The sequence below is a fragment of the Borostomias antarcticus genome (assembly GCF_949987555.1).
Source record: "Borostomias antarcticus genome assembly, chromosome: 19".
NCBI classification, from domain to species: Eukaryota; Metazoa; Chordata; class Actinopteri; order Stomiiformes; family Stomiidae; genus Borostomias; species Borostomias antarcticus.
The window spans coordinates 16,370,008-16,392,086 of record NC_140252.1 but is presented as its reverse complement, the minus strand read 5'-3'; the positions used below and the strand labels follow the sequence as shown (position 1 = coordinate 16,392,086).

The 22,079-nt window shown below is 43.7% G+C and overlaps 3 protein-coding genes across 3 annotated transcripts; all 3 read right to left on the bottom strand.

Moving 5' to 3' along the window:
• Positions 1-2,793: 2,793 nt before the first annotated feature.
• Positions 2,794-6,615, bottom strand: eif2b2 (eukaryotic translation initiation factor 2B, subunit 2 beta). Its single transcript, XM_084453452.1, has 8 exons — positions 6,365-6,615; positions 5,888-6,008; positions 5,448-5,599; positions 4,590-4,753; positions 4,115-4,210; positions 3,491-3,628; positions 3,193-3,259; positions 2,794-2,970 (listed from the first exon to the last, which is right to left on the bottom strand). Exons 1-8 carry the CDS (start codon positions 6,534-6,536, stop codon positions 2,813-2,815), a joined length of 1,068 nt encoding a protein of 355 aa, XP_084309578.1. The 5' UTR covers positions 6,537-6,615; the 3' UTR covers positions 2,794-2,812.
• A 305-nt stretch (positions 6,616-6,920) lies between these two features.
• LOC311321923 (transmembrane emp24 domain-containing protein 10) lies at positions 6,921-12,002 on the bottom strand. Its single transcript, XM_084453938.1, has 5 exons — positions 11,823-12,002; positions 10,759-10,879; positions 10,327-10,400; positions 8,597-8,723; positions 6,921-8,362 (listed from the first exon to the last, which is right to left on the bottom strand). The coding sequence occupies exons 1-5, from the start codon at positions 11,997-11,999 to the stop codon at positions 8,241-8,243; spliced, it is 621 nt and encodes a 206-aa protein (XP_084310064.1). The 5' UTR covers positions 12,000-12,002; the 3' UTR covers positions 6,921-8,240.
• A 6,252-nt stretch (positions 12,003-18,254) lies between these two features.
• On the bottom strand, positions 18,255-19,987 carry fosab (v-fos FBJ murine osteosarcoma viral oncogene homolog Ab; the record flags this gene model as incomplete). Its single annotated transcript, XM_084453337.1, has 4 exons — positions 18,255-18,872; positions 18,990-19,097; positions 19,257-19,484; positions 19,853-19,987. The coding sequence occupies 4 exons, from the start codon at positions 19,985-19,987 to the stop codon at positions 18,255-18,257; spliced, it is 1,089 nt and encodes a 362-aa protein (XP_084309463.1).
• Between the last annotated feature and the right edge of the window lie 2,092 nt (positions 19,988-22,079).

The following is a 22,079-nucleotide window of genomic DNA, read 5'->3' as shown; positions in this document are numbered from 1 at the left end:
TTTGCTCTTCTAGCTGCGCTGGCTTACCCACAAAAATCGACTTTCAGACTGTTTTTGACTTAAATGCGTCTTGTATTCTGCCATATCGCTTCATTTTCATCCGTGTTTAGCATTTTGGTAGTGCTCCGTCGCCCCCTACAGTCCTCATGAAAATACAGTCCACGTTACGGTCCGTTGACACCGGCCTTACTAGCTCGTTATTCACTTAAGCAAGGCCAGGTAAAATGATTATAGCTTACGGAAGTCAAGACCAAATCAAATCAAGACCAAATAAAGACCTGGAGCGGTGGGCTTATACGCCTAGTAGCCTAAACACTGATTAGTGAAGTAGGGGAGTAGACTATTGAGTGCTGTGCCCTAAGAGGGTGTATTTTATAGTCCTGTCATTCTCTTTGTGGTGCTTGGCCATTGTTGTCATATAATGGCTCTGTAGTTTATTTAGTTTGTCCCTAAAAGCTTGGTTGTTTTGGCCTAAATATTGCCCTCTTATTCGCTCGCTCTCAAGTTATTGGCCTTTGTTGATGTGTTAAAAAAGGCTACTATAGTTTTCCTGTATGTTTTTACATATAAATGCCAATGCTCAGCACCCTTCTGGTGCTGTGAAACCCACCAGGGCATGCTTTGAAAGCGCACCCCCCAAAAAATCGTGTGCGATTCGTTGATCCTGGCTTACCCGGTTCTAGGACCCACCAGACGCCACTGACCCCTACGTGCGTAGTTTCTCTCCTTATCTGCGTGTGTGTTTATGTCTTGCCCGAAACAGCTGCTGCCCTGGAGGAGCTCTTCCGGTGGAGCACAGAAGGCTTAAGCCTAGAAGAGAGAGAGCAACTGTGAAGTCTGCTGGTGGAATACAGACACCTCTGGAGTTCGGACGCACCAGTCTGGTGCAGCATCACATAGACACTGGTGGGGCAGCCCCAGTCCGCCAGAGAGCTCACCGTCAACTCTTGATGAAGTTCCAGGAGGCAGAAGGGATTGGCGAGATGGTGGCTGCAGGCATCATCGAACCGTTCGATAGCCCATGGGCGTCTCCTTTGGTGTTGTTATCTAAAGAAACAGATGCTAGCTAGTTTAATAAAGCAACCATGACCAAACGTCTTTAGCCGTTTGATAGGGTCCCGCGGGGGGCAAGCTAAACTAGTGAGGGAGAATGCTCATGAATGTACCCTGTGACCTTGCTGAGCGGAAATAAACATGAGTTATGTCATTCGTAACCTGTCTGAGGAGTTCATCATTGGTCCACGTTACAATACCTAGGCTACTGTACTGCAGATTAATTTAGCCAGATTTTGAGAATGTGTGACCTATTGTAGTTGTTGAAACCTGTGTCTATTCAGGTTCCAAATGTTGGGGTGGATTTGGGATTCATAGTGAGTTATCAGATTGACTAACCCCCCCCTTCATTATGAGCCGACTGGCATTGGAGTACGAAGCTGTCTAGAATGGCAGTGTAATTCCACATACCGCCACAGGAGAGCAGAGGACTTGGAAGTCGGTTGCGCAATCGTTTGGCAGCTCCAAAAGCACTAAAAATCCCCTCAATCCTCGCCGGGCGCAGTGGCGTGCGCTTGTAATCCAAGCTACTGGGAGGCTGAGGCTGGCGGATCGTTTGAGCTCAGGAGTTCTGCGCTGCAGTGGACTATGCCGATCGGGTGTCCGCACTAAGTTCGGTATCGGTATGGTGCTCCTGGGGGAGCCCGGGACCACCAGGTCGTCTAAGGAGGGGTGCACCGGCCCAGGTCGGAAACGGAGCAGGTCAAAGCCCCCGTGCCGCTCAGTAGTGGGATCGCTCCTGTGAATAGACGATGTGGTTCAGCCTGAGCAATACAGCGAGACCTAGTCTTTTTTGTGGTTGTCACTATTTTGTCGCTTGGATTGGCAAACTTTAACCGTAAATTACGTATGTATTTTGCCTTTTAAAAAAAAATGTTTTTAAGCAGGAGAACATGGAGGAGAAATGAAGACACGCGACCACCTCCTACTGGTGAACTGTGATCATTGCTTGTTATTTATTTCTAACACTTCCTCGAGAGCTCAAAGGTAGTTGTTCTAGCGATGATGCAATATCTATTTTAGCGCTCTTTCACAGTCCTGAATCACATTCATGTAAACTAACTCAACAACACAAGGCTGATCTGCCACAAATTAACACCTGCTCTTATTTTAGTGAGAAAAGCACCTCAGCAGGTAACAGACAGCAGCTATCTTTAAATCTATCTTTCCTTTTTAGTCCGTTCTTTATCAATTATTTGTAAGCATAACCGTTATCCTGTTTCTGCACCACTCTTTAATTTGTTGATTTAGTTAATAGAACCCAATCAATCCATCCATCCATCTTCATCCGCTTATCCGGGGTCGGGTTGCGGAGGCAGCAGCTCCAGCAGGGGGCCCCAGACATCCCTTTCCCTAGCAGCATCAACCAGCTCTGCCTGGGGAAACTTTAGCCGCTCACAGGCCAGTGCGGAGATGTAGTCCCGCCACCTAGTCCTGGGTCTACCTCGCGGCAACCTCCCAGCCGGACACGCCTGGAACACCTCCCTAGGGAGGCGCCCAGGAGGCATCCTCACTAGATGCCCGAACCACCTCAACTGGCTCCTTTCGACGCAAAGGAGCAGCGGCTCTACTCCGAGTCTCTCCCGGATGACTGAACTTCTCACCCGATCTCTCAGGGAGACCCCAGCTACCCTCCGGAGAAAACTCATTTCGGCCGCTTGTATCCGTGAACCCAATCAGAACCCAATCAAATGATCACCATTCATTCTAAAACAGACACATGGTGTTGGATAAACCTTATTTATTGTATTTACACAGATTACAGTTCATGATCTTCCGGGTGGTAGAGCTCACTCATCAGCCTGTAGATGTAGGAGGGGGCATTTCCTCCAATGTTGGATATGAAGAGCGTGATGAGCTCAGGAGGGACGTAGTCGAACACGGGACAGTGCACGTTCACCTTGGAGAGAATCTCACCTGGGTGGGGCCGAAGGAAGCCAGCCAACATAGAAATAAGCAAATCAGACATGAGACATTAGTTGACTATACCTTGCCTTTTTCAAGGGGCGAGGAATGATTAGTTGACAGATATGAATGGACATTAAAAAAGTGTGCAAGTTTGACTTGGATCTATTTATGTTAGGGATTTCTTAAGAGCTCTTGGACAAAAATCAATAACATTTACTCAATTATCTTTACCTTCTGTGAATGGAAGCACCTCATGAGGGGAGACAAACTTGTGGAATGTGTCCTCTTCGTTCGGGAACTGTGGGTACAGAAAACTCATCAGTCATCCAGAAATGTTCAATTGCACTGTGTTTTATGAAAAGACAAACACAATGTATTATTATTATTATTAGAATTATTAGTAGTAGTAGTAGTAGGAGGAGGAGTAAAAATACTTTAAGTTAAGCAGCAAAGTTTTACAGACATCCACTTAAAAGGACTGATATTCAATCAGAAAGTCTGGCTCTACAGTAGTGGTTAACATATATACCTGGGGTGAAAGCTTGAACATGGGAGCACACACGATAAGGGGCGTGGAGTGGTGCTTAGCTGCCAGTGCTAGAGTGTGGGTGCCATTGACAGCTCTCAGCCCCCCATTCGCCAGAACAGTCTGAGTACCGATGATGACCTGGAGAGGGAGAGGGAGAGAGAGAGAGAGAGAGAGAGAGAGAGAGAGAGAGCATAATAACAGATATTGAATACAGGGAATCCACTGTTAGCCTTGGAAGACTACTACAAGTATTCACAATCAGGTCTAGTTCACATTTAACCTGATGGGAACTCTCTGTTGGAAACTGTTTGGAAAAGGGCAGGCACTTTCAAAAATAATTGGCAGGTGACTGGATGAACCATCTGTCTATCACTGTCTGTCATTCGCTAACTTCAACCACTCCTCGCTATCGTCACACTTAAACCCGCCCAGCATAGCTGTTTGAATTTCCTCTTAGAATGCCGATTGGCTGGATCGTTTTCCGATCTCTATGTAGAGTATCCAGACTGATTTGCGAGAGAAACAATGTGAAAAACATTAAGTAAATATTTGCCATCTAAATGCATTCAACAATAACCTTTGATTCCCTTTACAAGTAAGCATTGCAATACAATAGAATCTTACCTTATTGACACGTGACATCACCGCAAATATGGCTGCATCTGCTATGACGGTTGTTTCTATGCCGGCTTTGGAGAGACTGGTGGCCATTTCATGTCCCTGGTGATGGTTATGGAAAGAAAAGGTTCTGTAATTCCCCAGACAACCCTATGGGATTACTGTTAGTCCTTCGATAAGTCATGAAGAAGCATAAAACGTCATGCAACACGTCAATTCTGTTATAGAAAATGGAGCGTAGGCTAACTAACCAATCTTGTTCCAACAGTTGAAAGACAACTAAACCATATATCTCCCTCATGTGACACTTCATGGTCTTTTATAATATGATCTCTGTCAAAATCCTCCCTCGTCTTATTCCAGTTACAGTATAATCATATACATAAGATTTTTTTTTACGATATTGTGAAGCCAACAACAACACAACAATGTACCAGTGCAAAAACAGGACAGGACTGTGCAAAATACAAATATAACTTACCTGGCAGAAGGGGGCGCACTCCGCCACGATGACGTGGAACTTGCGTTTGCGTGCTGCGTCCTTGAGGAAGGCCTCCACTGTGCGCGAGCGCCCAATGGTCATGATGACCTCGTTGGAGTGGATGTGCTCCAGGGCCTGCATAGAGATGTTGTCTGTGGTTCCCTCTGGAAAGGACAGCAAGGCGGTTAGCAAATGTTTGACCACAAGCTTCTCAATGTTCTCCAAAGGAGACAGGGGGCTGTCAAGGCGGCATTTGCTTAGATAATTGCCATTTCAGCTACATTTCATTCGGAGGAGTCTGTGAGGCAATTACCCAGAAAGGCAAAGACATTTTACAGGCCAAAAACGGGGAAATTTCCTCAAGCCTCAGTTCAGCCATATAACAAGCTTTCTGCTTGAGTGTGTCTACAGGCTGTGCAGCAGTTGTGTCACTGGCTGATCGTCTTATGCCGGCATTACACCTCCCGACTTTCCCCCCGATTTCAAAGTCTCAGACAAAATTCCAAAGTCGGAATAAAATCATGAGTCTTGCTGGAGTTGCTGCGCGCTCCCGTGATCACAGTCGTTAGGTGTAAGGTGGTCTTAAAACTCGATTCTGGACGGTCTTTGTCACGTCTTGGCCTTAAGACAATATCAAACATGTTTTATATTCTCGCAAGTCTTTAGTCTTGTCTTATGCAAATTGTGTAGTTCAATGACGTGACCATTATCAACAGCCAATAGGCGATTTGCAGAATCCTAGTCTGTGACTTAAAACTCTTTTAAAAGTCTAGATGTGAGAGGGTGTCAGATGATGACAGTCTTTTAAAAAACTTTTAAAAGTTTTATCAAAGTCTTCTAGTGTATGGACAGCATTACCAAGCTCTGTCAGGAGTTCATTGATGGCCTCGATAACATTTGCTTTGAGGGGGGCGAAATGTTGCCTGAAGTTCTCCTCGCTCAGCCCCCCAGATGTGAGCAGCTTGTGAAGGGACTCCTGCTGGTCCGCCTCCTCACTGCTCCCTCGGGACCTGGACACACAGGCAGGACGGGGACCAGCAAGATGGACGACAAACATTTACACCAGTCACACATTAGGTCAGCTTTTCTTGTTAATTCGTCATCAATCAGAGACAAGAATATACCAGTCCTTGGTGGTCTCTTGTCCTGGTCGGAGAACTTGGATTATCAACATTAACCAGAGACTGATATCTATTGCAAAGCAGTATTCCTTGTAAAGCGCATGTTAATTTTATAGTGATGATCTGAATTTTATAGTGATGATCTGAATTCTTGGTGTACAGGTGTCTGTCCCTCACCTCGCATATTCCTCTCTGATGATTTTCAACACCCTTCGGACCATGTTGCCCACTGTGGTCTCGGAAGGCTGGGCGGCCGTCATTCTCCTCCCCTCTTTACGAATGATGTCCATCAGATCGCCTGTAACAGAGAATGCCTTTATTAGGCCTGTGTGATGGTGAGGGGAACTAAAACATAAGTCGATATCCCAGTATCAAAACTGACAAGCAAAGTTAATTCTTTACGTTGATAATAATAGTAGAAGGCAGCATGCTAGCCGACTAGCCAAAGCTAAGGTTGGACCTGGCAGTTTAAAATATGACAACTTCACGCGTTCATGCGCATGTTTGACAGCTGTCAAAGAGAAGTAGTACAGATATACTACTACTAACTTAGCTAGCTAACTTAAACTTTAAAAAAAAAAAAAAAAAAACTGGAGTTGTGATGGCTAGCAGAATCTCTCTTACAGAACTAACTAACTAGCTAGTTGATCGTACCCGCACTGCTCCACCGCGCCTGGGAGGTTATCCTGCGGAGCAGGGCTGTCGTTTCTCTCGCAGTTTCCCCAGAGCCGCGAAGAGGTCCTGTACCGCTGCCTCCGCGCTTCAAATCAGCCAAAAAGGCCTCAATTCGCTCTGTTAGATCGATTTCCTTGTCAGCTCCGGGCATATTCACGCTCTTCTCGGTGTAGCCTACACTTCTCGATGTTTCGGTAATTACTTCAATGCCCCGTGTTACATCTTCTGCCTTCAACACACTTACATCAGACGAGTATCCCGGAAGTACATTGTGTGTATGCTTCCGGGCCATAGCTACACCCTAATCTGATTGGGCAGTTTCAGAGATTATGTAAACATCTATAAATGCTTGATTTTGCTTTCTTCTTTAAATCTGATTTTCTGAAATGCTCCAAGAATATGCAAATACTGTTCGATGAGAATGATGGTAGTATGCATGGATTTATTATGCTGCTAAACTGATACTTGAGCCCAAATTCAACTTTTAGGCCATCTTCAAAGCAAATCCAGCAATACGTTTTTGTAAATCCATCCAATTTTTTATTGAATAAAAGCCCAACATAAACCTTTAGGCTACAAAATGTATATCAATTGACAGAAATCATTGACTTAACACATTGCAAATGTTGACCATTAAAATGTACCTTAATTATCCACAGATGCAGTAGTAAAACAGTGACAACAGAGATGGCATCTTTCTGTTCACCCCCACGTAACCCAAACACCGCAATTACGAAAGCTGGATGGATTTTACTTTAATTTGGAATTGATCACCTTTCTGATCAGTGATCATTTCACCTGACATTGTGAGTAACTACTTAAAATGGAACAAAAAGGAACAAGTTGGGATTGTTTTCCAGTTTACTACAAAAATGGCAATATGTCCCTGATGCTCATCTCAGTTGAGAAGCAAACTTTCCACTTGTGATAGAAAACCGGTACGCTGACACTAATTGATGGGATTGACATGCAAGTGGTGCAACCAGGTCTTCATATAAGGTAATTTGGTTTCTGAACTCATTAGTTGGTAATGAAGAGGGTGTGTTTGTGACACTGTATTTTTACAAATATTTTAAAAACAACATTACGTGCGAGGATTGGATAGAAGTGACCTACTCTTGAACTAAGACATTCTTTCCCTGATAACTTATGAATCCCTCCCCAAAACACCAGCAATAGCAACTAAATACTATCAAAAAAACAAACTAAGTTGCTGTCAAATTTAGCTACCAAACATGAATGCAAATTAACTGAAAAAACACAAAAAGTTGAGTGGTTGCCATTGTTTTCTCTTCAGAGTAACTACACTCCACTATGCTATCCATCAAAGCCTTCACTTAACAAATGGGCACCAAGGCTCTAGCTCGTTTGAATTGGCAAAGATTTTGTACAACAATAGAAGGGCAATTGACATTCTCTCCTGGCACATCCATCCAAACAAAACTGAGCTCGAAATCAAACTGTGCACAATAAATGACAGTCGATCAAAGCAACAAAAAAAGATGTCCTTATTCAATGGGATGCAATATTCCAAACGCTGCAGATAGTAATGCAAGAAATAGAAAAGACATCTCACTTATGCTCAAGAGACAGAAACCTGCATACATATCCCACTATTTCTATCTGCAACACTTTGACGTTCCACCCCAGAAAATCAGCCCCACTAGGTAGATGTATCGCTTGCAGAGGATAGATACGCTCAGTCAGTGCCCTCGCACACCCTTTGAAGACAGTCGCGCCCAACAAGTGCTCGTTTTGCTGAAGGTAGTCCGAGGATGGTGGACGGTGGGATGCGATGGCCGGCTGGCAGGCTGCTCCTCCTGATGCAGCGCTGGGGGGGGTGGGGGGGGGCGCTCTACTCGATGAGCTTCTTTGCCTTGAAGAAGCGGCGCAGGTAGAACACCTGCCAGGTGGCCAGGCCGATCAGACAGCACATGGAGAAGATGCTGAAGTACAGCACGCGGGTGTTGGTGGATTCTGAGAAATAGAGAATGAGAAAGGATTAAAAGACTTAACATAAAACAACATAAAATGTGTTGACTGAAGATCTTTTAGTATCATCTTACAAGTTAACAGGTTATGACAAGTTATGACAACCTTAACAACCAGGATGGAGCCAATACTACATGAAAAACAGATGTATTGAACATGTTTATTTAATGGCCTTGTAGAAATGACAGTATTTTATCTTGTGGGCCGCAGTCTTCCTACCGTTGGTATCCCTCATCTCCTCCTCTCTCTTCTTCATGTAGGCAAAGTCGTTGACGATGGACTCCGATAGGTCCTCCAGCCGCCTAAGCTCCACCTCCAGGGGCTTCAGCTTTTCCACCTTGGCAATCTGTTTGAACAGAAGAGTTGCCAATCAGCACACAACACACCAGGATATTGGAGGGCCACCATCATCTATAAAAGCATTAAAAGTTGAGTGGTCTGAGGGAATGATATGGGGATGCTGTGGTATCTTTCCGAGAATAGAGCAATTTCCCCTCGTTTTTTACTACTTTTAGAGCTCAACATTTCACTGTGACTGTACAGCGTACATTGTATGTGACGAATAAAAGGAATATTGAATCTTGAAGTACACTACTGTTAAGCCAGGCAGACACTGCTATATTGCCACAATTTTGTTGTCTCAGACTACGTTACATACGAGAGAAATCCTAGCGCAGTTAGGCCAAATCGGGAGGTCATGAGTCTCACAGTGTGAGAAAGTCCAAGATCAGCGACTTATTGCTCCTACGTTCTAAAGACAAAGCTGCGACCTCCCGACCCATTTAGCAAATAGCAAGGTAGGAACCTTTGTTTTATTCACAGTTCACAATTGAACAATTTCAAGAGACGAGGGGCATTTAACATTTCAACAGATGTACAAGTCGCAGGCCTTTACAATCATGGATGACTACAATTGTGGCGGAAAGCAATTACACAGTGTGAGCAAGCATGTCGTACAGCCAGTGCAGGGCTGAGATGGTAGGACTAAAACTTTGTCGTGCAGTGTGAGGTGTGTGAGGATTTTAAAAGCAGTACATCGTCTCCTCAGCCTTCAGGTGCTATGCTCTAATTCGTCCACTAGATGGCAGTCTTTAGCAGTCTTAAAATGTAGTGCAGTCTTTGCAAAGGAGTTTTTTTTTCTTTATTCACCAAGCAAGAGAGCACACACAGTGCAAGCTGTCTGGTATGCAACATGATCTTCCCTTACTTCTTCTTATACCCTTGAGGCCTCCATGTGAAACTCAATTATTAAAGCATGAGGTTTCACAAGTTCCTAATGCTTCTCTGCCAAGTTGATATTTTGACTTTCGGTCATCACAGAAAGAAAGAGGGTGAAAGAAAAAAAATTGATGAGCCAGCAATCTGCTGGCAGTCTGTACAAACATGTAACAGACAGCGATTCTTGAGTTTTTTTTTTTTTTTTTAAGCATTCCTTCTGCTACGTCTTTGATAACACGTACATACGTATTCAGACGTAACTGTTCACGCATGCATGTGGTAGAATACACCCACCCACATACGCATGCCTACATTCACAGAAGACACGGTAGTCCTCCCGCCCACCCCAGAGCTGGAATTCTGTCAGAGGAATGTGAGTGAGTGTGAGTGTGTGTGTTCGCTATGTCTGAGAGTCAGTAGAGGGGTGATGCCCAGCCGAAGGGACTTCCTAGATTTTCTACATGAGATTCATAAATGTGCCATTGGCGCTTAACTCAAATTCACAGATTTGAGGAATCAGTGCTTCTAAATGCAAGCGTTGGCGAGATCTGTATGAGTGGAATGTGAGAGCATGATGAAATGTCATCAATCCCCCAAATCCATTCAGAGAAAATATGCCTTGGACTTCACATTAAAATCTCAAATTCCAGCCTCTACAGCAGTTTCCCTACTCTGTGTATTTTTTTAAAAGACACTTTAGACAGCAGTTTCTAGCTATGGATTCTACTCACCTCTTCATAGTTTTTGGCCTCCACACCATGCTTCATGTCCAGGTTGACCAGTTGGTCTGGGACCCTCCCAGTTCCTGATTGACATGGGGGAAAGATTCAGGTTGTAGCCACAATGCTGGGGAACAAAAGATGCCCTAATGCAAAGATCGCATCTTAAACAATTTAGCTTACGGAGTCTTCAAATATGCTAAGCAATATTTCTCTGATTTTTAACATTAAAACAATTATCTTCATCTTAGCTAAATAAGCTATGATAAGCATATTTTGGAATACTTAATTGAACTAGTTATGAAGTAGTATATAAATCAAGAGGTATATGCATGTGGAAATATCACTGGAATGATATAGGCCTATTCCATTGTTTGTTTTTGTTGGTCAAAAAGTAATTTCTCACACAAATGCACTAATGAGTGCAGGGCAACTTCAGCTTACCCATGGGTGACTTGCTCTCAAAGCACACTTCAAACATATCATAATCCTCTGTCGTGAAGGCAAACTTTCCTTTTGTGGCATCTTCCTTGGAGTAAAGGGTGTGGCTTGAGGAATCTGTAATCTAATATTACGGGTGATAATTAATAACAAGCACTCATTTGGATATGCAGCATCTCATCATGCAAATCATGTCTAGAACTTCAGTGAAAACAGTTAAAGACCCAGTTGACAGCTGTAATCATTGCCCACATATGACAATAGTGTAAATCAATAGGCTACATGAACTGGACAGCTGGTGCATGCCATGTTTTCTGTCTCAGCAATGTTGTATCATCACAATTGAAGGGAAAATCACACAGGTAGTTGAGGAAGAGATTGGAGAGTCATAATGAACATTAACTAGTTAGTTAACCATCTTACTAAATTAGCTACCTGCTATATTCATACAGCTAGCTAACTACTATAAGATCAACGTGTCAACATTGGGCTAGCTAGCTAGCACGATTCACGTAGCTAGCCAGATAACATCATTGGATAGCCTGACGTTAAAAGGGGGCTTTTCTAAGACTGACGTGTTACATCCTGATAGTAGAGTTGACCACAACTGCACACTTGCCAAATGTGAGTCAATAAACAGTCAGAACGACCCAGATTAAAATAAATGGCCACTGGTTTAAATGTCAACATTGTTGGTGCACAATTCTTACAAAATCCCTAGACGAAAATAACCGACATTTCAATTCAGTAGCCTATAAGGTTTACGTTAAAAAGCAGGAAGGGCACGTCACGTCAGGCCCAGCGCAGCTAGCATTCCTCCCGTTAGCTGCTAACTCGATAGTTAGACACAGCTGTCAATCCATAGGTTCAGTGACTTTAATTTATTTTTTTCGTTCATTTAAAGTAGGCAGCAAGCTAAATACTGTCTTAGCTAGCCAAATAAGTGTGACACAGCCTAGTTGGACCCACTCTTATTGCGAGCCTACATCGGCTAGCTAGCCAAGTAGTTAGCCCTAAGCTATAAGTTAGGCTAACGTCGGCTGTGCGCCATCCTTCATCAAACTCACCTTTAGATTAGTTTTGGTGTTTGCTTGTTCGGCGATTTCATACTCTCCCGTGACGAGGACGTCTTTGTGGATCTCTTCCCGTAAACATTTACGTGAATTGACCGGTAAAAAGAACGAAATAGAGAATACCGATTCAATGAGAACCGGCAAAAGCAGTAGTACGGCGAGCCGAGCCATAGCTGTTAGCCACTAAGCAGTTAGCAGAGCCAGACCCCAGAACTCAAGAGCTCGGGCTGATATGAGCAGTAGCGCCCATTCTGTCGAGGAGGGGTAAGTACGTAGAATTAGAATGACATTAGATCTATTGACGTTTTAAAAGTTGTTCCGCTTAAAACATAGCTAGCCCATTTCTGGCATTAGTAGTTCTGATAATAAATGTAATATTATTTTAGCACCCCTCATCCCCTGGCCTTTGCCAAAGTGGCTGGTCTGGTAAAGGATTGCCCCCACTATTCTAGAGTGTGGAGGATTCTGGTGATGATGCCTCATCATTTACCTGCTGACTTCATTGTTGTAGCCTAGAAATAGTGACATTTTAAATAAAAGCCAATTACTCAATATCAAAAGATGTGTTTTAGATGGTCCAGGAACTATGCCTCTCTTGACCAGATAGGATACGATCAACTTTAATAATCCCCAGGAAGGAGGGATTTGGGCATTACAGCAGCAAGAACGTGCAGAATAGATCAAGAGTAAAGAATATACATAGAGGAGCAAAAGTACAATATAGCCTACATACAATAGTAAAAAAAAAAAGAAGACATAGGCTACTTGGCACTAAAGTAAGGTGACATGGGGGGGGCTCAGGCACTATAGAGATTTAGGCTACGTGCAGCTGGGGTGAGTTCAATCTGAAAACGGAATGCACTGTTTTGCTACGGTTTCTGGGTTGAACAAAACATTTCCTCTCGTTTGGTGGGCGTGTCAGGTGTTACCCAATCAACAGGCTGATATATAAACCCTGCCGTATCTTCTCAGCTGCTATAGGTGCAACGCTTGTGTAACACAACGGGTGTTCAACGCACCACTGTTTCCGTTTCAATAAACATTTGTCATTTGTTCGACATTTGTCGCAGCTGAACTCACCCCAGATGTGAGGAAATGTGTATACAGTATGTAGTATACTCTAAAAGCAAATGTGGTGCAGTCATACATACATCTTTTACTGTATACATTGTATGTGCATTTATAATCTGCCCGTCAGAAAATAATTGTGTACCCTCCATCTTATTTGTACTATATTTTTCATATTCCTACTTCGCAAAATAACCTGAGATGCATCATGCAGTGGAAAATTCTGAACAGTATTACAAAACAGGAATTTCATATTCCGGGATCACTGGGGTATTTAGAAAATCCCCATTGCTGTTATTTTGTCAGCAGCCCAGGGATTACCCAATTACGCTGGACAGAGCTGTCCCGTTTCCAGGGAAACATCCCCTATCCGGATCCCAAGAGGCAAAACCGCTCTCGATGCACTCTGCTAAGTGGAGAGCCTGTCACTGAGCAAACAGCAATCATTGAACAGAGAAGTCCCTTCAGTATTACTGCTTAGTAGCATGTCACACAATGTTACATACTGACGTGTGCTGAAGTGCTATCTCCATTGCCCATTACCCTGTTATCTCCATGTCCTTTAACCTCTATTCAGCCATGCTTTTCTAACTAAGATTAATTGTATTCTATGAGAGTCCTGAAACATTTCCCCTAAACAGCCCTGAATGAACTTGCAGTGACCTGCCATTTTCACCACTGTAGAAAGCAATTTCCCCCACTGTTGAGAGGTCCTGAACCTGCTATAACCTTTAATCACTGTTTCTATTGCTCACGTCATTATCCAGGTCAGATGTTGAGGAATATGGCACCTCCCATGGGAAGTGGACACAGTGACGCAAGTATCTCCACACTCCCTCTAGCTAATTGCCTCCACTATCTAAGACGTGACGTTTATTAATGTGGAAGCAAACATGGGGCATGGGGAAGTCTCCAACCACTGACAGTTGATTATGAAGCAATGGAAATGTAGATGTTTACGTAACATGGATTACTACACCAGTGGTCAGACTGTCTGCTCAGGTCATACTTCCTGACTGTATGGAAATACATGAAAGTCAACACAGTTCAAAAGGTAGCTCATCCTATCTCATCTCATTTACAATTGTGACCTCAATTAGCCTATGGGCAATAGAAAATTCCTCCCATGCATCATTTTGTCATTGTGGATCATCTGAATAAGACATTCCTCATAGGAGCCCTTCTCCGCAGTATTTTTGAGGTATTGTGCATGCATTAAGTATATTCAGTGTCTTGCATTGTATTCTGCCATGATACAGATATCGTCAGGGGAGGAAATTAGGCTGTATTTATAGACCTCTAAAGCATTTCACATCCTCACTCTCAGGAGCTGAGAGGTGCCAGATGATGGTCTTCCGTCAACATGAAGCCGATCCAAATCGGGTGCTTGTTGTCGTGGCACGGAGGCGAACTCGGTTCCACCGTCATCACTGCACTCAAAAATGTACATCAAGCCAGCCTCCTCTCTTTCCCTCCCTCCCTGTCTGTCTTTCTCTCTCTCTGTATACCTCCATCACCCTCTCTCTCTCACACACACACACACACTCCTTTTTCCTTTTTTTCCCTCTTCCCTTTTTCTCAGGCATATGCTGCCTGTTTCCTCCCCTGGGCAGTAGCACCGACGCAGGTTGGCGTCACAGCGTTCTAATTTTACTGCTGTTGATGCTGATGTTAAAAGAAGCAACAAGCACCTGCTATTTCTGCTGCTGCTCTAACTCCTAGGGGCTGGCAAGGGGTATTAATAGAGGAGGAGTTATAGCGCACTGCATGATCGCACATAGGGGCATCACTGATGGGGAATCTACTTTTCTGTCAGAGAAGATGGAACAGGCACTCTGATTTGATCGTGCTTATGAAACAGGTAACTGGGCATTTCTCTCTCAAACTTATTAGGCAGGGGGAGTTCAATTTCGAGAATTTATAGCTTGAGGAATAACATCAATATTGGTGCAATTTTAACCCCTTCAGTGTCTATAACCGGTCTTCAAAGACCCCTGCTTTATCAGACTGCATTCTTTGGAAGAACACCCGTGAAGGGTGGAGCCGATATAAGATGACACAACAGAGAGTAAGTGCAACATCTGGTGAGAAATCGTGAGTGTTGCACAAAACGGGCGAGTCTCACACAGAGGAGTGAGGCAGCTAGGCCACGGAAGTTACGCAGCTCCCATTGTGCGAGGGCCTTCCACCCCGCCCGCCCCTTGCGCATGACAGCACGCACGGCACATTTCCTGGGGAGAGGCATTGAGCAAATCTCTTCCTCAATCTAATCTTTACAAGGAGAATATCGGAAAAGAAGGAAATGACTAGCTGGGGCCTGAATACATGACTGAAATTGGGTGGGGGGGTGGGGGTGGGAGAATACGAGTACATGACAAGCTGATATTCATGATATGTGCCTGCAGGAATGTCAGTATCACCCATGGATGGGGTAAGGAGATTTACCTGACCGTTAAAAACCCTGCTCTTACATACTGTACAGGATTTGGCCCGCCAAGTTTTTTCCCACATTGGCTGGAAGAACTACTGGTCTTATCCATGAATGATTATCCGCCCTCAAATGGTGCTTTCTTTTCATAGTGTTGTCACTTTTGTTAGGCCATAGGCTATACTACCTGGATGGCAGGAAATAACAGTCTTCTACTGAACATGCATAGTAGTAGCAAAAAAGATATTACAGCCTTACTACTGACTCATTCTAAAGTGATCCTTCCTATTTGCCATTTTTGGTCTGCTTTGGTTTTACCTTCACACCGGCACAATACAGACAAACCACCCTGTTTCACAGGTCAGATATAATTGGCTCAACCAAACTTGTTCCAATCCTATAATAGTATGTTTGCCACAAACTCACTATCAGTGTTGATGTTGAGGTTGTCATACAAGCACCAATGGTTGCGCCTGGATAACAGGTTGGAATGGGCAGGAAACACCGCACCGAGTCAACTCTACATCTTGAGGAGGCTCAGGTCCTTTGAATTGTGTAAAACAATGCTAAACATGTTCTACCAGTCTGTTGTTGTGAGTGCCATCTTCTTTGCGGTCGTGTGCTGGGGTAGCAGTATCAAAGCAGCGATGCTAACAAGATGGACAAGCTGATCAGGAGAACTCTGTATTGGGGGTCAGCCTGGCCTCAATGACTAGTGGCAAAGAGAAAAATGCTGGGCAAATTGAGGGTCATCATGGAAAATGTATCCCCCCCTCTTCACGACACTGGTCAGTCAAAGGAGCACCTTCAGCAGCAGACTGATCCTGCCACAGTGCTCCACAGAGCGTGTCCATAGGTCTTTCCTACCAGCCGCCATCAGACTGTGCATCCCTAACTGGCTAGACACTATGGACCTCAGCCAGCTTGGGGTTAAGACGCCTTGATCTGGTGCCAGTCTTTTTCTTGTCAGGACAGTTATTATTCTTTGTGCTGTGTTCCCCTTTCCCCAGGTGTTTGTGTGTCCTCCATCCAGGCTGCTGATCCCTCTGCTAATTTGTCCATCAAGTCCACCTGTGTTCCAGCTGTCTCGTCCAATCACCTATCTGCCTGTCTCCTATATATTGTGGCTTGTTGCATGTGTAGGGTGCGGGGGTGATTATGTTTGGTGTCTACATTGCTACTTTTGTTTTGACCTAGTTGAGTTTTTTTTAATCATGTTGTGGTCCCATTGTTATTCCTTCCCTCGAGAGAAGGGCTAGGGCTATCTATGCAATTATTGTTAGTCGCTTTGGATAAAAGCGTCTGCTAAATGACTGTAATGTAATGTAATCTATCTATACATATCAATCTGGGCCCCTCACTAATCTTAAAAGTAACATTTCTTCAAACAAAAAGTCAATATAACTTCCATTTTCTGTTGCAACACTTTGAACATGTGGACTCCTTTGTTCTGTAAAAAGCCCAGTTCAACATTAGCCAGGGAGATTACTCTGGGGTTGGCGGTTATAAATAATTCAAAAAACATCACTTTGCTCTTAAAATTTCAGGCAGCTAGCCTAACCCAGACACCCACTTGGGCTCACTATTTATGTCTGTCCTCATCCATTTGTACTGGTCCAAGAATAGTAGGCAATAGCGTTACAGATGAGGAATTTCATGTAATATAGACTGCCACCCCATACCCATTTTCTTGATAAATTGAGATTTATGGATTTCGTCTTCACAGATGGAATCAAGTATCAGTAGCCTATTAATGGCAGGTAGATTGACAAAAACGACAGCTTTGTTGCCATACCTGCATTATTGTGCGCTGTCATTGTGTGATATACGCCTATATAACTAGGTTACACCGTATAAGCCTAAAATGTAAATGTCAAATTACATTTGTGGAAGATAACCTTTCCCTGCAGTCTAACTGGAATCTCGGTCGAATGCGTCCAGCTAATATAGCCTAATTTATTTAAGTTGGTTTCAGACGTCTCTGTTCTTCGCTTTTCGACAGCAGTGCGAAGCAGCAGAAATCTATATTTGGGCACGGAAGTAAACGTAATCGCGCTTGCACGGATCTGGCGTTGCCGAGTAAAACATGGAAAGAACGCACTGACGTAGAAGCTGACGTGCAACAGGCCGGAACAATAAATAGAACCAATGCATGGAGGTGCGGAAGAAATAGACCACTCTTATTTATGTCTAATCTTAGACAATCCTTTAATTGCCCCCAAGAAAACCCACTTTCCCTTTCTCCTTTAAGGTTGGTGGTATATTTCAGTGTAGATTCCATCAGAAGCATTTAGTGTTCTGCTGATGGAATTCTAGACAATGACACAAAAATGAAGAAAAATACTGTATTGAAATGGTTCATATATTATGTTTATTTTGTTACAAGGTTTGCAAACAATGTTCAACAGTTTGCATTTAGTTCCTTTTAACACATGTAGAAAAATAATTTGAAATTTCATAAATTAAAACACTAACGTTTTCACAGAAAACTTTCATACTAAGATATAGACCACTCAGACCATGGTTAGACAACACAATTTAAAAAAATAATAATAATATCACAAACAATGTACAATAGCTCACATCCCAAAAACCAGAAAACAAAATAGGTCAAAAATAACTATTGCTCTGAACAAACATGTCAGCAACACTACAACAACTTGGTTATCTAGCACCATAAAATCAAATATAAGTATAGTGTAAACTCAAAACTATTAGGTGGTATTAGTTAAACATGCTTTAACTTGCTACATAGTTGAAATAAGAGGCAAGTAGGCCTATACTATGTTGAGGTGAAGAACAAACTAGTCATAATTTTGCTTCCTGGTAGTCCTTTCCATAGCCCTGCGATCTGATCAGCACATCTATCCTCATACATGAGGTAAATGTGCTCTAGAGGAAGTGTTGTGTTGAGTTGGAAGAGTCAGTCTTCACAGGGCCAGTAGGGTGGGAGAGCTGAGGGAGTCTGAGGACTGGTCGTTGCTGTTGCTGCCTCTCCTGTGGGCGATGCCGCAGGTGGGGAAGGTCTCGGCTTCGGGGTAGGTGAAGACGAAAGAAGACGTGTAGGTGGTGCAGGTAGGCGTGCAGGTGACCACAGGGGTGCACAGGGACTCAAAGTCAGTGTTGGCGGACGTGTAGAGTGGCTCCCAGTCCTGGGCGTACAGGGAGCTGGACAGGTCCACGTCAGGCACCGACCTGACCGTCTCCATCTCAGTCTTGACCAGCAGATCCAGAGACTCTTCCAGGGCGGAGTCCAAGTCGGCCAACTTGACCGTGCTGCCGATGTCAGAGGCGGCGGCGAGGACGGGGCTGCTGGAGAAGAGGGAGGCGGGGATGGCGGCAGCCTGGGAGGTGGACGCCACCGCGAGGGTGTTCTGAGGCTGGGGGGACAGCTGGATGGAGAGGAGGGAGAGGGAGTCCAGGTCAGAGGGGATCTTGCAGATGGGCTTGTGGGCGGCCAGGATGAATTCCAACCTCTCCTTCTCTTTAAGGAGGTTGCCAATGTCATTCTGTAGGTTGGACTTCTCATCCTCCAGCTCATCGGTTTCCTGCCAAAGTAGAGGGTAGAAGCAACGTTATTTTGGCTGTCCATCAGCATTACTAATAGCTGGCGAGATATCTGTACAGGATGGTAGATATAAGCCAATGTTTCAGTAAATACTTACAGCTTGGAGTGTGTCGGTAAGTTCTCGCCTCCTGTTGCGGCACTTGGCAGCTGCCTGTTTGTTCCTTTCTCTGCGGACTCTCCTTTTCTCTTCCTCTTCGCCTGAAAGCTGTGAAAAAAGGAACATCAAAACATGAATTCCCAACTCTTAGATTAAATGTAAATGCCATCTTTAAAACCCTTAAGGGAACATGCTTCTTTATATCTATGCTGTTGTAAGGCAGGGGATTCTCCCTGCTGTGTTCCAGTGCTTTGATCTGATAATTACCTGTTCCATTTTGCTCCTCTTAGTAGAACCGTGGCCCTTAGTTCCTATGGGCCTCATTGCTGCTCTTGGGTAGGCTGGGCTGGGGCTTGAGGTGTAGGGATGTGCTCTGTGAGAAGGCGCCACCGAAGAGATAAGAGGCTGGACCATCCACTGCAAGTCTGGGCTTGTTGAGATGGCTGTGACGGTGGGGACGAAGGAGGCACTGGATGCTGTCAGGTCAGTGAAGTCCTGCGAGGAATGCAGGGAAGGCTCGTCAGTACAGAGTATATATACACTGGGTAGTTTGGGTGAAGCAATGCACCACATATGAATGAAGGCGGTGGTCTATAAAAAGCGATAAGGTTTATAAATATCCCCGTGATGTAAGCAATGACGTTAAACATCTCTATGGAGTTTCCTTGCATTAAGACAGCGTTGCCTGTTGCTGTTGAGTCGCTGCTTGTGCAACATACGGTAGTAGCATAGTAATGCATGTAGCCTACCCGATTTCCAGTAGCCTACAATGAATTAACATTTCGATTTTAAAAGTCTCCAATAGGCATATGCATTATTGCATTCTTACAGCAATGGTCATGTTATATGACTGATCAACATACCTGGGATTGGGGAGATTCCATGCTGGAATAAGATCCTGCAGGAGAGGGGTAGTATGCAATATTGTCACCGGCCGGAGAAGCAGTGCTACAGCGTGATGAAGAATCGCAATCCGTGTTAAAAGCGGTGTACATCATCGTTTCAGGAGATTACGAAAATACTCGCAAATCCAAACAAACTAAAGGTCAGCTGTTGTATGTTGTCAAAGAAGTGCTCCTTTGGCAAGTTGGACAAGAAGTCCCGAGTTATGTTCCCGTATCTGGTGCTGTCTTCAGTTCTATTGGCTATGTTGCTCAAAGTTAAACTGCCCACTCTGACAGTCCACAGAGTTTATATAGCCTGCGCGAGGAAAGCCTGTAGTGACGTAAGGGGAGGAGCCACCTTTATAGGGGGAGGAATACAAGTCAAAATAAAAACTTAATATTTCGGTGCATAAAATACTAAGCAATTCATGTTTAGTAGAGTATATTTTGAATAAGTAATATTATATATCTGATTTAACTTGAATATATTATATTGTTGGTCAAAGATATCGGTTCTCGAGTTAGACGTTGCCCATTCTTAAGACATGGAATATTCCAGAAGGGATCCCCATCGCGTCATTTACCTTATATGGTGTGTATCCTGTGAAATGGGCGGGTTTTGATCGGAAGCGTAGAGCGCTACATAGCACAGAGGATCTTCTAGTAACATGACGTTATGTAGCCTAGGCTATAGACAACACTGAGACTTGTGAAAATGACATGGGACAAATATCGGAATTTGTCAACAATGGCAACAGAAGTTGTTATGAATTGTATTTACCTTCAAAATATTGACAAATCTGAAATGTAGGCTATTTGTGTTTTCCACACTTTTCCACAATAATCTTGCATGGCTTGCATTTGCAAAGTAGCAGACAAGATTCACAGTGCCCATAAGACTATGGTTAATGCCCTTACGACTACGGACTATTAGCTCTAGTTATAGAAGGGAATGTCACATGTGCTACACATTAATAACATTATTTGAAATGATGATTCAGCTGAAAATATGAAATCTTATTCAAATCTTATCTCAAAAGTATAAAACAGCCTATTGGCTATTTTAACATTAGGCCAGCTCATTATTGTGTATAGTCACAAGGCTATAACAAATATACTAGGGACTAGGTATTTGACCTAAAACATTCTAAGATAGAACTGTAAACATAGGGGAAAGCACTCCTGCTCAAGCTCCAACAACATTCCCATTCCCTGGACAGACTATACGCATAGCCTACTGTACGCATAACCTACTGTATGCATACGCTTGGCCCGCAGGCAATGTTTGTACTTGTGTGCAATCCATATGAGGGCGTGTCAGAACCTAGAAAGCAGGGTGGTTTGACTTGCGTACTTTTCCATTGTAGTGGTGTGACCTAGTGGCCTCTCAGTTTACTGGGACAGAGGTGTTCCTCAAAGAATGATATAGCATAAGCAGAATGTATTAGGCCTACCATGTGGAAGTCCCTTTTCAATTGAAGCTACCTGCCAGGGTAGGTCCACCCTGGCAACGTATCAAAACAAGTCACAGACAATATCACTCATGGTGAAAGTTAATTTTAGATTAATGTTTTCAAATATGGAAAATGTAAGCAAACATAAAACGGTTGCCTTCACTCTTAGTATTACTTTGTCATATCAGCGTTCCCACAGGGCTCATAAACTCTGCCATGTTTCCCCGGGTTCATGTTTTGTTGAACATTCTTCGTTGTCCTGGCAACGCCCCACCCCTTCGCGTCAGTGACGCTCTTTGCGTAGCGCTTTCACAGCGGAGCAAGTGAAATAGGACACCGTGCCTCAACACTGTTTGTTTAGGTAGCGAGTCTGGTTGGCAAGAGGAGCGCTGTATGTATAACGTTTGACCAAAAGTGCACAAACGTATTGTTTGTTTTGAGAGAGTGCTGCAACATGTTTTTAACTCTCTTCTTTTAGGACAGGCCTATTAGTCGATAGAGGATAGCCTACACGTCGTGTCAAAGTTTTACACCAACTACGTTTAGGCTAGTTATTGTAGCTAAGTCTAGGACGCCAAAACGTAGGCATATGTAGCCTATTATCAAGACTTGAGTTGGACTGTCAGCAAAATTGCATTCAAACATTTATCCCACAGATATCTGATCCACGTTTTAGGCCTAAATCGGTTAGGCTATTGAAATATGGATAAAGACGTAATTAATTCTTTAAATAGGCCTATAGGCTCCCGAGA